Source organism: Mycteria americana, chromosome 6 (genome assembly GCF_035582795.1).
Source record: "Mycteria americana isolate JAX WOST 10 ecotype Jacksonville Zoo and Gardens chromosome 6, USCA_MyAme_1.0, whole genome shotgun sequence".
Classification (NCBI taxonomy): Eukaryota; Metazoa; Chordata; class Aves; order Ciconiiformes; family Ciconiidae; genus Mycteria; species Mycteria americana.
Window position 1 is genome coordinate 50,584,059 of NC_134370.1, and position 17,171 is coordinate 50,601,229.

At 38.2% G+C, this 17,171-nt stretch overlaps 1 protein-coding gene across 1 annotated transcript in view; it reads left to right on the plus strand.

Moving 5' to 3' along the window:
- The window catches only part of ACSBG1 (acyl-CoA synthetase bubblegum family member 1), a 41,448-nt gene that overhangs the window by 23,427 nt on the left and 850 nt on the right, over nt 1-17,171 (plus strand). Inside the window, exons 3-13 of the mRNA XM_075506621.1 lie at nt 527-744; nt 1,488-1,576; nt 2,392-2,512; nt 4,416-4,496; nt 7,323-7,472; nt 9,926-10,102; nt 10,621-10,802; nt 11,977-12,210; nt 12,789-13,006; nt 15,584-15,723; nt 16,773-17,019. Coding sequence (XP_075362736.1) covers nt 527-744; nt 1,488-1,576; nt 2,392-2,512; nt 4,416-4,496; nt 7,323-7,472; nt 9,926-10,102; nt 10,621-10,802; nt 11,977-12,210; nt 12,789-13,006; nt 15,584-15,723; nt 16,773-17,019 — 1,857 coding nt within the window. The remainder of the gene's footprint in view (nt 1-526; nt 745-1,487; nt 1,577-2,391; nt 2,513-4,415; nt 4,497-7,322; nt 7,473-9,925; nt 10,103-10,620; nt 10,803-11,976; nt 12,211-12,788; nt 13,007-15,583; nt 15,724-16,772; nt 17,020-17,171) is intronic.

Here is a 17,171-nt window from a genome sequence, read left to right on the forward strand (position 1 = left end):
AACAGGGCAGATGACCAAGGAAAAAAACTGTGGGAAGTAGTGGGGAACAGGGGCAGGATGAAGGAGAATAGCTGGAGGAGAAGGAGGGAGGAAAGAGCAATGGCAAGCAAAAGGAGTTTGGATGCTGAACAGGGTCAGAGGTTTCAGATCTTTCAGATCTCTGTAGCCTTCTGATTCACCAGCTACTCCATTAGCTCAAGGGATAGTGGGTTGTGCAGGGCTGAGCATGGACAAACAGATTCTTCTGGAATTGGTGGTGTGCCTGTAACACACAGAAGATCAGCGTAATTCTGTATGGTGGCACTTCTATTCAAGATGTAGAAAAAAGCGTAAGAAATAAAGATTTCTCTTTCTACATGGCATATTTGATAGTTATAAAATTGGAAAGCCCCTTTCTCAAAAGGTGGGAAGTGCCAGACTTGTGCTCAGTCCTGCGGTCTTTATTCAGTCCTCTTGTGTTTTGGTCGAAAGTCACACAGTATTTGTCAATGATAGAATACCTTGATGATAATGCTTTACTTTCCAGACTCTCTGTGGACTTCCTTTGCTGATGGCAGAGTCAGACTGAGAATAGATAACTCATGTCCGCAGACTCCCATAACAGTTCATCAGATGTTCAAGGAGAGCCTAGAAAAATATGGATCCCTTAATGCTTTGGCCAGCAAAAAGAATGGAAAGTGGGAGAAGATAACTTTTTCAGAGTATTATTGCCTCTCCAGGAAAGCAGCCAAGAGCTTCTTGAAGGTAGGTACAGGAAACAAAACCAATTCCTTTTTCTCCCTTTGTCGCCTTAAAAAAAACCAACCAAACAAACAAAAAAAACCCCAAAAAAACCTCAAAAAAAACCCCCCAAAAAACCCCACCAAACACCTGCCAAACAAAAACAAACACCAAACACCCCCCCCCACACACACACAATATAAGAGGCTTTTCCCATGAATTGAACATCAGCAGTCATGTTCTTTATTGAAATAATAATGATGAAATTGGTTTTGGTCAGAGATAACACTGCTGTCAAGGGAACTTGACTGCAGGTGAAGAGCTGCTGTGTACACTCTCTCAATGGGGCATGGGTACAAAGCTCAGCATAAGGCCTTAAGATTAAAAAAAGAAAAATAGGTGAGAGCAGCACTGTCATGAATTTGGCGAGATAAAGACAAATTTTAAAACATCCTAAACATAGGGTAAGATTAGCACTCATTATGCTCATGTTCATATTGAAAAGTTCTGTTTTTCAGGCCTTTCTGGACAGCAGAGCTCAACCAGACAGGAGAAGGTAGTGGAAAGTTTAGATCATGTTAATTGCTGATAAATACTGGTTTTGCTATGGATATCAATGCACAGAGATGTGTGTGGACATGTCTTGTCAATACCAAAATAATAAATAAATCAAAACGTTCCATGGCTTATATTTGTATGTACGTTTCATGCTATATTGTTTCTCCAGTGTGCCTATATTATATAACCTTATGCTTACTATTTTTAAGCTTGGTCTTGAACGATTCCACAGTGTAGCAATCCTTGGATTTAATTCTCCAGAATGGTTCATCTCCGCTGTTGGAGCTGTTTTTGCTGGGTAAGAATTTTTTTTTGTTGGTTGGTTTTGTGGGGGATTTGGGGATTTCTGTTTTGCTAGGTCTGGAAATGTAGCAAATCAGTATTTGGTGTCATATCTTGGAAGTTGTGCTGCAGCTGATTAGCATGTTCAGCTACCTGCTGCAGTCTCATAGCTTTCAGTAGTCCAGACACTCATAAATTGATCCTGTTTGCCCATAGGCTTAACTGTGACAGTCACACAGAACCTATTGTACAGTATCTTATCACTGGAAGATGTGGGAAAAATATGAGACTCCCAGTTTTATATTAATGATATTTGTCTACAGCAAGATATGTTGAAGTAGATGAAGTGACAGATAAATACTAACTAGCCTGATTCCTTCTGTCCTAATACCTGTTCATACAATTTGGATTTTACCTCTTAAGCTGGTCCTGGGCTAGTGAAATTCAGATTGGTATCTGTGTGCAGCTTGGACAGAACAAGGTCATAAGTGGGTTTTTTTACCACTTCCTCAGCTAACTCTCGTGTAACCTCAAGTGGGTTAAAATGTTGAGTCCTAGCCTATGGCGGCATCTACTGAATAGAGTTCAGAGAGTAGTTTTTGCAATGTGCATATATCGGAGATATTCATGTATATCTGAATACTTGAAACAAATGTAACAGCTGTGCTGCTGTTTACTTCCACACCTTCATACTCTTTCAGCTTTCATCTGATCTTTGATTATTATTCTCTTTTTTGATACTAAGTGCATGTATATGTGTGTGTATGTATATGAATATATGTTCTTTTATATACATATATATATATATATATATATACATTTTTGATACAGAGGAATTGTCACAGGAATATATACAACCAATTCTCCAGAGGCCTGCCACTACATTGCTCATGACAGCAAAACCAATATCATGGTTGTGGAAAATCAGAAACAATTGGACAAGATAATGCAGGTACAAGGTGGCTGAATGGTTACTTAAAAGCCGTAATTTTCCCATTTCTTGATGCTGTATTGGTCCCAAATACCATATTCACTATTTGTTCCATGAAAACTTTCATGGGAGTGTTCTTATTCGGAAATCTGGTATCTGGTGTTTGAGCTATTGGGTAACTTGCAGCTCTGTTCTCTAGTGTCTGTGGCTCATGTCTAAGCAATTCTGATTCTCTCCAGCAGAGAGTTCACTGGCTGATTCCCTGCGAACTTATGTGGAAAAAAAACCCGCATTTTCATAATGTCACCCCTTGATTCTGTTTGGAAAAGCAGAGACCACTTGAATGGAAGAGATTAGGATGATGCAAGTTTGTAAAGGCCTTCCATTTAAATATTAAGGATGTTAGTGTTCAGAATTTCCTCTTTCCAAAATGTCATCTTTGCCTTCTTGTAATATTAACCATTAAGGCTGACGAATTTACTGCACTTTGATAGCATGATGGTTGACATGAGATAGACTTTAGTGAGAAAGGAGGAGGCTCTTTTAAGTGAACAGTTACAATTTTGACAAAACTCTTTGGCAGCTCTGAGTGGGTTTCTGCAAGGGTGCCAGATTGAAAGACCAACTTCATGGAAATATCCCTGTTGCATGACTTGGAGGAGGAACACAGGGCAGCTCCCTGGGAAGGGTTTGTCTCTGTCAGTAAGATGTTGAGGGAGGCCCATGGCTGCAGATGAGTCATCAAACTTGCATCAAATTGCACTGTTTGCTGAAGGATGGGGGCCCTCCATGATGGAGTCTTCTGCCAAAAACATGTGCCTACCAGAGAGAAAATATCTGTGGATTTTTTTCAAATGTATTTCATATAAGTTATACATTAATTGCTTTGTATTTTGTAGTTGTGTTTTATATGTGATTTGGAGGAAGAGAGATTTTTATAAATATTCTGGAAAAATGTACAATCAGACAAGCCTTCTTGCAGTGTCATTGACTAAGTACCAGGCTATGCTGTCATGAACATGGAGAGAAGAATATAAATTGAAGAACTTGAGGGATTTGATTCATACACATTTCTATCTAGAAAAAGAAGAGACAACTCTGGCCAACACTGCTTTATCCAGCTGAAGTGTTTTTGAAACTTTTTTTTTTCCGGAAGAGCCCAAGACTGAAATAATAACATAATAGAAGGATAACAATTGAAATGTTAATATATACATAATTGCTACTGTCAAGCTACTGCTTTTGTATTAGCACAGATTGATCAAGTCAGTTCAGAATGTGATTAATTCAAAGGCATCTATGAGGCACTGAGTCCCAGAAAATTTAGTGAAATGAATGCTCTCTGCAGGCCATGCAAAGCAGAGAAAGAGCTACTGAAAGCAGCAGCCATTGCTGTCTGCCTGTAAGCCTGCAACTTTATATTTTTATTGATCCTTAAAATGTGCATGTGGCTTCCTTTCCTTTTTTTCTTTAAGAAGGTAGAACGGTTTTTTAGTAGTTTAACAACAGTTTTTGCTGAGGGACTTCCTCTATCTTTACTGGTAACCATAGCGGCTAGGGTCAGCTTCTAGCTTGACCTAGACTGTTCCTTGATGTGCCCTTTGGTGCATTATGAGAAAGGATGCTGAGGAGCCATTTCTGATGTATCTTTTTTTTCTTAATCATTTGACTGAAAACAGATTTTCTAGAGCAGACTCTGTAGCGTCTCCTTTTTTCCCCTCATTTTTTTTTTTTCTTCCCTTCCTCTCCCCCTCTTGTTGAGCTTAGTTGGTTGTGAGTTCAGGGGAGAACATTTGAGGGTGGAGGGAAGCAGGAGGTTTCCTGTGATTGTCAAGCCATTACAGTTTTGGCAGTATTTTAGTGGAAAAAAACCCACACAAGATACAAATAATAAATAATAAATTTGTTTTAAAAAATCCAACAGATCTGGAATCACTTGCCACACTTGAAAGCTGTTGTGCTATATAAGGACTGCATTTCAGAGACATATCCAAATTTGTATACGGTATGTGAATGCTATAACAGAGTTATAATTCATGGGGTATTATTTATTTGACGAATTTCTACTATGTTTTATCTGTGGAATGTCTACCATTTAGAATGCATTGTTGTGTTCCAGCAAATACATTCAAAAGCTTAATCAGCTTTTTCTGCTTAATTTACCTGTAACTTCATGTTTGATAATTGACATTTAAAATTAGAGCTACCTTGCTTAACTGTCTGTCTTGTGTCTTCCTCACTTTTTACTTGACTGGATTAACAAAACACCTATAGGCTTCAGGTGGGAATGTGTACTCTCAAACCATTAAAAATAAAAGTTGTCCACTGGTGCTAGTGAAAACTGAATTGTGGTTAGTTACACTGGATCCAAGACCATGAAAATGCTTGTACTTTTACAGATGATAGTTGTATTTTGTTTGCACCAAATATTTCTGGTGGTAGGCAACAAGTGATGAGAAATAACTATGGACTACACAGAAGCACACATTTTCTTAGTATATGTAGAATCTTCATATCACATGGTAAAAATAAAGTAGAAAAAGGGACAAAGTCAGGATCAGAAGTTTCTGATTGGTAGAAGTCCAGCCTTTAATTTAAGAAATATGAGGACTTTAAGCAGAACAGATTTTTGTAAACATGTCATTCCAATATATTTTGAAAATAAAATTCAAAATAGTTAAGTAGTAGGAATACAAAAGTCAGCATTTTAAGTGGACTACAGATTATCAGATTCTGGGCTGAAAATCTTCCACTGCGGAAAAAAAATATTAATGAAGAGTGAACAGTGTAGAAATATTTAAAAATATTTGCAGTTTTCATAATCTGAGGGGTTACTAGGTACCCAAGAAAAAATCTACTGCACTTGTTTTAATATCTTCTTTTGCTATGTTGAATAGCATGTAACTGTTAATAATAAACAGTTACTGTTACAATACTGTACCTACTGGTATAGAGTATGCCTTGCATCTCAGTACAATAAAAAAATTCATACAAAGATGATATTAGTATTTATATTTGTTAGTAAAAGGAATAAGTGCTAGCGGTTAATTCTCGAACAACATTCAGTTGCTGAAACCTAGTTGCCTGAGTACTGATATATTTGAAAACACCCCTGTTCAGGTGTCACGTTGGACACGTTTTCTCAATGAAGAAGGGAGACTGTCTGACAGTTGCCATAGTTCATGTCGTCTAAAGGAAAAATTGGAGATCAAATCACCAAAGGCAGAAATGATTGTTTATTAGGTTTGATGTAAAGCAAACCACCCGAACCACATGGCTTTTGATAAGAGATTTGTGTAGCAAGTTGACAGCTAACATGTAACGAGCAATTGCTGCTGTAAGGGCAGAGCCCTAGTTCACTGATCAGTGCATGTTTCCAGAAGGCAAATGCAAAGTCAGTAGCGTGTGTGACTGTACCTTTCACACTCCGTGGAATGGGAACACTGTCTGTTGCAGGTGCTGTTCAGTAAACAAAGCCTAGGCCACAGGTTCACAGTGATGAACGCATTCTAGTATGAGAAGACAGTAGGGTCAAGAAAACAGGAACAACTGCTAAGTCACATAGAAACAATTATACCTTGACACCTCCAGACTTGCCAGGAGCTAGGGAAATAGATGCAGCCACATTCTCTGTGAAGGGATAGGATGTGACAAATCCTCTACTTGCTACAGAGCTGTGCATTGTACTGCCTCTCTTCAGAGATGTGGTTTGTTCGAAGGAAGTATAAAACTGATAACTGGTAATTAGAATACTTAGGACAGCCTTGCCGCCCAAGAAAAGGAAGTCTAGGTGCCACAGAGGCTAACTGTTGTAACCTTAGTAACACCCTGGCAATGGCAGAGGCCTGAAGGAAACAATGAACCCTGCCTCAAGCACAGACTCTCCTTTTTTATCTTTGCTGTTCTTCGCATCATCCCCTTTACTTCTATGTGGTCCTACATATATTTCCAAGAAGTCATTGAAGGGTGGAGGTGCTGCATCTTGTATTTGAATAACACAGTTCTGTAGCACAGTATGAATCATCGGATTCCAATGGGAAACTGACAGTTTGGTTATTGACTTCCTCAAAAAATTTTGTTATACCCTAGTTTTCAATTAGCATTGAAATCAATGGTACACTTAGCAGCATATCAGGTGCATGCAATAGAAGTATCCAGGAGCAACCAATATAACATAGAGGTTCAGGTTCAGTATTCTTCTGGGCCAGTTTGTGTGGCACAAAAGTCCAGCATCATAAAAGGCTTAGCTCATTCTAGATTGAGCCAAATTTGAATGGAAGTTGTGACCAGCATCATATGCTCTGTTTGCTATAAAATAGCAGATAATTTGGGCAAACGTTCACATATCTAGGTGATGATGCTTTTGCAAAGAAGCTTTCATCCAATTGCTTTATATTTGTATTGATATAGAGGAGAAGGAATTATAGATGGAATGTCACAAGTGTACTCTTACTTAAAAATGGTACATCCAGATTCCTTTAAATAAGACTCAAATATCATTCTAACAGTGTGATATACTAACAGAATTTTAGCCTCTATGACTTGTCCATAGTGTCCATCTTGGAGGAGGAATAGTATTACCATTTCCTTCTTAGACACTGAAAAGACTCATGGCAGCACAATTTTAGATAGTCTATTTGCAATTTGCACATAAAGTTCTAAGCCAGTCTATCATACTTCTTACATAGGCAAGACCTGGTGAAACTCACCTTGGAAACATGTTCAGAGCAAGGCACTGAAGTTTTCTGCCATTTTTCAGACTGATAAGGTACTGTCTTTCCCACTTGTAAGAAGCCATTTGATATCCTGTATTTTCTGTTACATGTTCTAGATGGAAGAGTTTCTGGAGTTGGGAGATGACATATCTGATACTACTTTGGATGATATTATTAACTCCCAAAAGCCAAATCAATGCTGTGTGCTAATATACACATCTGGAACAACTGGGAAGCCAAAAGGAGCCATGCTGAGTCATGACAATGTATGTACTTTAGGCTCTTTCTGTAGCATAAAAATAGCAAAGTATGAGGATATTTATTCCTGTGTTTTGAAATGACTGGTACATACTGGAGCCTTGAAATTCTTTTGCTTTTGCAACATGGATAGTGTACTACAAAGCAATATTCAAAATGCAGTCAGCTGTTTCTGGTAAAGTATAAGCATGGTAGAGAATGAAACTCTATTCCAGCTAGCACTTCACAAGGTTGAACAGTTTGTTATGAATATCAGGTTTTTTTATCCACTGATTTTCTTGTGAGATATAATGCATATTTTCATAAATTTAATTCATAGATTGCCATAAAGTCTCTCAGGTGATGTCACAGGTCATCTTAAAACAAACTAATCATATACATCAGCCAGCTACTATAAAAACAGCCTGATAGACTGCTTTTGCAAATTTTATTAAAATTGAGATGGATATGTGGTGGTTTGTTTTTTTTTTTTTTACTTTGGTATTATTATATTTCTGGACTTGGGCTTCTACATCCGTCACTGGAGGATAATACAACTCTAGTGCATAGTCCTGGTGCTTACAATAGACCTGCCTGCATTCTTGCGAACAGAAAATTTTCCAGTGATAGAGAAAAGCAAAGTCATTTGCAAAAAGGACTTTCCTCAGAGGTCTGCTGGCAAAGATCTGGACTGTAGTTGTTTTCATTTTTTATATATATATTTTTTTAACAGGGCTGGGTGAGAGTGGAAAGTGCTAGGGAGCCTTTCTGAACACAGACAATCTGTGAAAGGGCTGGTCTAAGTTGTGGCCTCTCCATAAAATAATGCAGAAACTATTGCAGACATGCACTCTGTGAGGAGCAATTCACCCAAATGTGGGGAATCAGTTCGGTAGTATCTGGAAGCAGAACATAGTGGACCAGATAGACAAAAAGAGTAATCTGACGTTGCAAATCCTAATACTCTTCCATCTCAGAGGAGTCTGGTGTCATTTCCATGTTAGCTGCCAAACTATTCCTGGCTGCTGATCACAAACAGACTATTTTTATGTTGACGAACAGTGGAAAACATGCCTTGCCTGTAACTGTGCTGCTACCTTCTTTAGTCAAAAGACGTTTGCAACTGTCCATGTGCAAAACCAATGCTGAGTCAGTCATATATGCACCTACACAGATCTGCTGTGAGTGTGCCTGTGTGCTGCGAGGCTTGAAGGATAAGGAGGATAAGCAATCAATATAGCCACATCGCAAAGACATCCCATTCTGCCTACTGTGTAATAGCCACTTGTAATAGCCCCATAGCCACTTGTCCAGTGCTGCCATCTAAACTTGGAGTGGCCTGGCCTGACAGGATGCTGCTCCTTAAAAACCTTTCTTGAGAATCTGTATTTTCGTAGACCAAATGTACACTCGTACCTTGTAATTTATTACAAAGAAAAGGAGCTGGCAGGAACATACTGTGATAACAGGTATTGCATGTGATTTATATCTCTTCCCTGCCGTCTTAAATAATCTCATTTCTGTGTCCTGCCTTACCCATTTTAGATTACAGACTCCTCTGAGAAAGAGCTGTTTCTTTTTTGGTTTTGTTTTGTTTTGTGGTGGTTTTTTTTTTTTGCTGCGCACATATATCTTCCCCCGCCCCATACCATCACATATATTTGTGGGTCTTCCATGTGCTATATTCTGATAATGAAGATATGCATATTTAGCATCCTTGGACTGCATCTTCTGAGATAAAGTGGGAATTAGGAAGAAGGGGGGGAAACATCATACAGTTCCACTAAGAAGTCAAGCAGTACATCTTCAAAAATATTCACACATGCAGTGCTGCTCATGGCAGGGGGTGAGGGGGTGTGCGGGGGAGTGTTCCTTGTGAACCACCGTGGTGAATATCCCAGAAGCTTCCAGAGGAGCAGAATACAGCTGCTATCTTCCTCATTAGTGCTTAGCCAGGTGATGACCAATACAAGAAAATGAGCTCGTTGCTGATACTAAACTGTTGTGTGAGCTCAGGCATCACTGAGTATTTATTGTTCTTTTTCAGGTAAGCATATACATGTAGCACTGGTGAAAAGTGCCTTCTTGATAGAAAGTATGCACAGTAGGAGAGTTGCAAAAGAAAAGGCAGATGAATTTACTCCTGATCCATCCAGCCCATGGCTGCCCTGCTCAGTGTGTCACTAGGGCGTGGGGAGTTGGTAGTGTTCATAGCCCAGTCAGGCAGCAGAAAGACTGCGTTTACTTATGTTATCTGCAAGTCTATGTTGCTGCTAAGTTCATCTTGCTTTTGACTGAGTGTCCCCCAGGAAATTGACAGTCTGGTGTGTTGTCAAAGATTGCAATGCCTTCAGCAATTTCTGTGAGCACAGATTCTTCATAGTTACATTAGCATAGCATGAGGATCCTTAGTTTGTGTTAAAAGGAAAAAAGAAAAAAAAAACCCACCATATCTAATGTGTTTTATTATTTATTTAAATAGATAACTTGGACATCAGCACATTGCAGCAGAGCAGGAGATATGCAACCTGCAGAGGTCCAACAGGAGTCTATAGTCAGTTATCTCCCACTCAGCCACATAGCTGCGCAGATATATGACCTGTGGACTGGAATAAAATGGGGAGAGCAAGTTTACTTTGCTGAGCCAGACGCTCTGAAGGTATCTGTCTTGTATTACACCTAATTAAGCTTGCATTTCTTCCTCTTAGAAAACATCCCAAGGAGAGAATATGATCTTTGAAGAGGTGCAGAAGATGAAGATTTAGAGTCTGTTATTGTAAAAATTATGGAAAAATAAAATCCATTAGACTCATGATCCAGTGCTCTAGACTCCAATTAAAATGTATAATCCAGGTCCATAAGCTTCTATTAAGGCAGAAGAATATGCATCTAAAGCAAAAGAAGTATAAGCAATTTTTGGAGGAAAGGGAGGCAAAAGGAACTAAACCACAAATGCGCTTTCCCTCTTGTATACGTACCTCCCCGTGATGTGTCAGAGCTGGCACATGTTAGTGCATCTGTCTGGCTGAAGTAGGTTCAGCAGTTCTTCTTTACATCCTACGTGTTTAGTAATGTTCTACATGTTAGCATTGCGAGATGCAGACTGCATGACCAAACCTCTTTATCACTGCTGTGGACCTTTTGCAATGGTTTGAAATGATTTAATGATTTTAACAGGGCAGCTTGATCAACACACTAAAAGAAGTGCAGCCAACATCTCACATGGGAGTTCCCCGAGTATGGGAGAAAATCATGGAGAAATTAAAGGATGCTTCTGCTCAGTCAGGATTTATGAAGAAGAAAATCCTGTCGTGGGCTATGTCACTTAGCTTAGAGAGAAATCTAAACTGCTCAAGCAGGTATGTATTATAATGAGTGAGATTTCTATCAGCCTGAATGTAGCTATTTGCTTGTAATAAACTGTGAAGCATCAGTGAGACTCTAAGTGTAAACGGGTAAAATTTGGCCTGGCAACACAGCAAATACAATGCAAGAAGGAGGGTGTAGTTATCAATTACAGTAGGCTGATCTTAAACACGGGTGACTGTTAAAAGTGTCCTTCCATCCTCCCCAAGAACATACTCCCACTAACACATCCCCCAGCTCTGTGTCTTCTGTGAATTGAACAGGTTAGTGTTCAGCTGGGAGAGTTCCCTGATGCAGTGCACCATGTGACTGCACAAGTGCTGGTTACTGGTGTGAGAAAAGGGCATGAATTTGGAGGAGGTGTATGAGAGGGGGGAAATTTGGGGGGACAGCCCAGACAGACTGGCTCATGACAGTTTGGGGTACGCACCATGTGAGTAAGAACATCTCATCTCCACACAAACTCAGGGACACCCCCTGTGAATTCTCTGAGCTCTAAGTACATTATCTCTGTTCTGAATAACATTGGTGTTTTTCTCCATAAATTCAAATATTAATGTTACTATATCTCCATATATTAGTTAAATTGAGTTATATTTATGGACTATAAATGGACTAATTAGTTATAGTCTCCATATAGTTAATTTAACTATATCTCCATAAATTTTCTCCATAAATTCAAATATTAACTTAATTCACAATTCTTTCCTGTTCCAAGGTTCTTTAAAGTGTGACACAATGAAGTGTGAAATTGCTTATAGAAAATGGTGTTCCAAAAGATCATGCAGTGATACTGCTTTGCTTGTCTGATCATTCAGCTTCTCAGGTCCTGCAAATTTCAGATTTTAGTGGTACAGGTTCTCAGTGAGCATTTAACTGATAATCAGGAATAAAAGAGCTTTGTTTTAAACAACATGTTTTTATAGATTCTTTATGTATTTTCAGTATTCAGACACCTCAAGAATTGGAGTTCACTAGCAATGAAAGATACCGAATAAATTAAAAAAGGACAAATACGTAACCTATTCTTACTAATGTAACTTCTGTCACTGCCCAAAACCAAATGGCAAATATATCTCTAAACAAAATTTGTGTCTGATTTTGTTTTGGAAATTTCATAGGTTGTTCTGACTTACTGTCTCCTTCTCTTGTGTGTTTTGTATTCAGCAGTGGTTTAAAGCAGTTCTGGACAAGGTTAGCAGACTACTTAGTGCTTGCAAAAATACGCAATGCCCTGGGTTTTTCCTCCTGTCAGAAGCACTTTTCTGGTGCTGCTCCTCTCAATACAGAAACACTGTATTTCTTCTTGGGTCTGAACATCACCCTGTATGAGGCCTATGGGATGAGTGAGACCACAGGTCCACATTGCCTATCTGGGCCCTATATTTACAGGCAGCACAGGTAACTTTTTTTGCCTTTTTTTTTTTTTTTTTTAACGGTATGTTTCATTATATCTATGAGAAGAGTATTTACTAAGTTCAGCAAAGATCTTACCGCTTATTTTATTTTCTCTCAAGGCATTGACACTCTATTGTGACTTTGGGAGGCAAAAGAACTTCCAGGTCAGAAGCTGAACACATTGCCTCCATAGCATGCCATGCCAAGAGCACTGAAAGTGATCTACAGCATTATATGCAGAACACCAGTTACTAAATCTGATGTATATCCTAGCCCTGCCCCAGGGTAGGATAGCTTTCAAATGCAAGACCTCAAATACAAAAGTGGTTTTAGACCTGAAGATACAGAGGGAGAAAAACGAGGAAGCACAGGGCAAGATAGACAGCCAAAAAGTGCTTAGATACCCTAACATATCTGCCCTAGTGAATCAATATTCCATGGCTTTCAACAGTTACAGCAGGGTGTTATTTACAGTCACTAATATTTTGACAGGTTCAGGGATTTGGCATGTTAGATGTCTTATCAGTATTATGTTTAATATTTTTGTGCTCCAGATGTTGTTTTCTGCTCTTCTCCAACAGCTGTGGTAAACCAGTACCTGGCTGCAGAGTGAAATTGGTGGACGAAGATGCAGAAGGCAATGGAGAAATTTGTTTCTGGGGAAGGACTGTTTTCATGGGTTATTTAAATATGGAAGACAAAACAAAAGAAGCCTTTGATGAGGATGGGTGGCTGCATTCTGGAGATCTAGGAAAACTAGACAAGGATGGCTTTCTCTATGTCACTGGAAGAATTAAAGGTAATAAGCAAAATCTTGCTCCATGTTTATGGTAACTGTTCAGCACTGTTCAGTCACATGTCAGATGTGGCCCTTCTAATTAAGTGTCTTTCCTCTAGTGCCACTGGCATTGACCTAATAGGAAGGTAAAATAAACTTTCCTATGAGGAAACTATGGTGTGCCCTGTTCAGGAAAGGTTTCCCTTTAGTCTGTAATAGGTGGACATGATTCAGTTCCTACAATGAGGCTTCTTATCTCCCAGACCTTTATTCAGTATTAATTACAATTAGTAGTATAAAATAATAGTGCAGGTTTTGTGTGTCTTCTTCGATTCTAATGATCCATTAAGCTGTCCAGTCTCCCTTTGAATCTTGCTAAATTGTCTTAATTGCACATTAGAATGTTTAGACAGTGATGAGACGCAACCCTCTGTTATATAAAAGTTGTTGCTGTAGGTCAGAGTTAGGTTCCTCTGATGCCTTAGGTGATGTGTTTGCAGAGACTAGTATTGAAGCTTGAGAGCAGAAGGGAAAGTTAAAGCTAAAGCAATAAACCTAGGTATTATTACAGTACATAGCTTGAAGTCTCACGTGAGTAAGACTGGTCACTTGCTTACTCGGAAGCTTTTTTTCACTATACGTATTCAGAGTGGGATTGGTCACAGTCGAGATGTAACCAAAGAAGATTTAAAAATTGAGTAACTATCATCTTAGAATATATGATGAAGCACAAGGGAGATAACATGGATGAGTGAATTTGTCACAGGGTGACATAGTGTCCTGTTAGGAATCAGGACTTAAGTAGATACTATTAATAGCCTGCACCAAATGCAGCTATCTTGATTTTTAACTTGCTTTCTTGTCTGATTCACTTTCCTTTAGTATAGCAGTTAGCAACTCCTAGTCTCATTCTGTCATAACATTTGTGTTTCACTTGCATCTTCCTTGATTGCTGAACTAATAATGATTACTCTAAATTACAGGACAGGTACACCATCTGGGATAAAATAACTGTCTGTCCAGTTTCATTAAAGTTTTAAATCCAAGTCCAAATAAGGTAAAATATAATAGAAGGTAGTAAAGAAGCTTTTCTTCTAGTGACTGAAACAGGACTTCTTCCTTTGGTTCTGTGGGTCTTGGGAGTTTTAGGACTCATTAGCTGCAAAGCACAAAGATGTAGCTAGAGAAGTCCATACAGGGGGAGTATTTGTAGAGGTGTGGAAAAAGTTGTTACAATTATTATAGTTGTCTGGATCAGCTGGGAAAAAGCGGACATCTCAGACAATGAAAAACTAAGTGCCAGAGAGATTGGTAGAGGATGTAAGGCAAAAACAGGACTGCAGCAAAAGGAGGGGGGAATGAAAGGAAAAAATAGACCTAGACAAGTTTGGATACACAACTAACTTTGGTATATATCTGTGGTTTGATAGAAGTCTCTAATTCTATAAACAGTACTTGTGCTTCCTCAAATGTGTGCAGTGTGTTGACTAGGGAGAGAAATAACTTTTATAGTTATGAGATCAATGCCTATTCCATACCAGAAGGTTGAGTATAGACTGGAAGTTATTTCTCATCATAGTTCTTATGGAGCAGTAGAGATAGTAGGGCCCAAACCTGTGAATGCTGAAAGGGTGCTATATTCCCTTGATTGTATCTAAATTCTTCAAGTTTATCACTGACAGGGAATCAGGTACCAAACCTCCTGATCCCTAATACATACAGTCAGCTGCATTATTACACAAAGGATCAGTATACCATTTGTCTGCATTATTTGTTGAAGCATGTTCTGAAATGCTGCAAAGACTATTGAAGTCACCAGTGTAATGAAAGCAAAGAGTTGGAATTTACTTAGATAATACTCAAATTTGTAATAATTCCAATGAATATATGTATTGTCCTTCAGAATGAATGCATTCAAATAAAAATGCACACTCCTTTATCAATAGAATAAGGTATCACTGCCATTGTTTACAAACCTTAAAAGTATTAAGATTCCAGTCTGTTATTATATTCCCTCATGTCAGAAGTAGGGCAGGAATCACTGCTTCCACTGCAGACTACTTCTCTTAAGATCTCGACTTGTCCCTCCTCACACTCCTCTCTCCCTTCTTTCCATGTTGCTTTTATGGAGCCTTCCTGCAGTAGTAACTTGTTTTTGTCTGACCCCTCTTGGTGGCTTTAAGAATTAGTTTTAATCATGATGTTAACAATGAACTTGCTTTTTGTTGAGATAGCAACAGTAAAATAGAGAGTGAATCCTATGCTAATTTGGAAAAGATGATTGCTCACAGAAAAATTCCAGATTATGCATCAATGCCTTGAGAATAATTAACCTGTTTCTAGATTATGTAAAAATGACCTGGAGCAAATATGTTATACTGAGGGAGAACTGAGAACTTGAGCACATATTTGAAAAATATTAGCATTTTTATTTTGAAGATAATTAATTAATAGGCTTTGTTCTTTTTGAAAACATTATCTTTGAAAAAAATCTCTCTTATTCTTTATGTCAGTATACGAAAAGTGGGTCGATCCAGACATTAATCTGATCTTTGGAATTTATTTGAATTCAACTAACAGCTTTTCTTTTTTGCCTAGATTTGATTATTACAGCTGGAGGTGAAAACGTGCCTCCAATTCCAATTGAAGATGCTGTTAAAAAAGAACTCCCAATTGTTAGTAATGCTATGGTGATTGGAGATAAAAAGAAGTTTTTGTCAATGTTGCTGACCCTAAAGGTACACCAGTTATAAAATTGATTTCATGAAATTATACCTACACCTAACAAAACAAGAAGAATTTTGAACTATTTGTTAAAAGACCCAAAATTAGATAGGAGGATGTTAATGGGGAAAAAAATACATAGCAACTACAGACCAAATCCCGATGATCTAAACTTCTTATGATTAGATGATCTGCTAAACATCTATGTGTTTACTGCTGTTTCTCCTGTACATGTAGTAAGACCTATTTTTTTTATTTAAATGCAAATTTTAAATTTAAGAAATGTTGAAAGAGTGAGAAGTCTCTGTAACGGAGCACAAGAATAGCTTTTATTCTTACAGATGAGCAAAGACAATAAATGTTTCTGTTAGGGGCAAAACCAGTTTCTAACAGAAACTTTCCAACAGAAGCAGACTTTCCAACAGAAATATTTCTCTACAATTTGTTCTGTTCATATAACACAAGAAGGTTGACTGTAGAACAAAATAATTAATAGCTTTGCTGTGGTATACACTTCAATTGAGAAATCACTTTTTTCTAAAACATTTGCACTTCATGTTCTGTGTACATACATAATGAACTACCCTTTAGTTTTTCTCAAGTTGTTTACCTCTACAAATGATACTCCTTATCTACAGGTACAATAGAAATACTAATTTAAGAAGTCTAACTTCGAAGAATGCTTCTATCTCAAGCTGTTTACATTACACCACAGTAATTCAATTTAATGATGAGCTAAATGTTCCCCTGTAACAATGGAGTAACTTGGAAAATATGGTAGAAATTCAAGGTATATAGATGGACTTTATTGCCCGATTCATTGACATGTTTTAAGTCTGTTCTTGTCATCTGCATATAAGCCAAATATATTTGCATTTGGTAGCCAAGTGGAAATAAAAGCACCATCATCTGTAGGTCTTTCTGCTTTTTAAGGTTTACAGAATGTTTGGGTGTTGATGCTGAGCCTTCTTGATTATTCCTAGTCAGGGAGGACCTGATCAGAGTAACGTTTAATGCCTTGTAAGAGTGAGCATTTGATGATTCACTTCATTTGATATTTTAGAGCGTGCTGGACCCAGATACATCTGATCCCACTGACACTCTCACTGAGCAAGCTAGAGACTTCTGCCAGAAGACTGGTAGTAAAGCCACTAAAGTATCAGAGATTGTAGCTACAAGAGACCATGCGATCTACCAGGCCATTCAGGAGGGAATCAACAAAGTCAACATGAATGCTACTAATAGGGTTCATTGTATTCAAAAATGGATAGTCCTGCCAAGAGATTTTTCCATTTCTGGGGGAGAACTAGGTAAGATTTACTGATTTATATTGAGGTACATACACAGTAAAGAGGCTGCTGATCTAAGAGTATACAAATACAGTTTTGCATGCCAAATTCTGGGTACAGCCACTAGAGGGAAAAGAAGAAACTGTTACGCAGCATGTGTTAAATAGTACAAA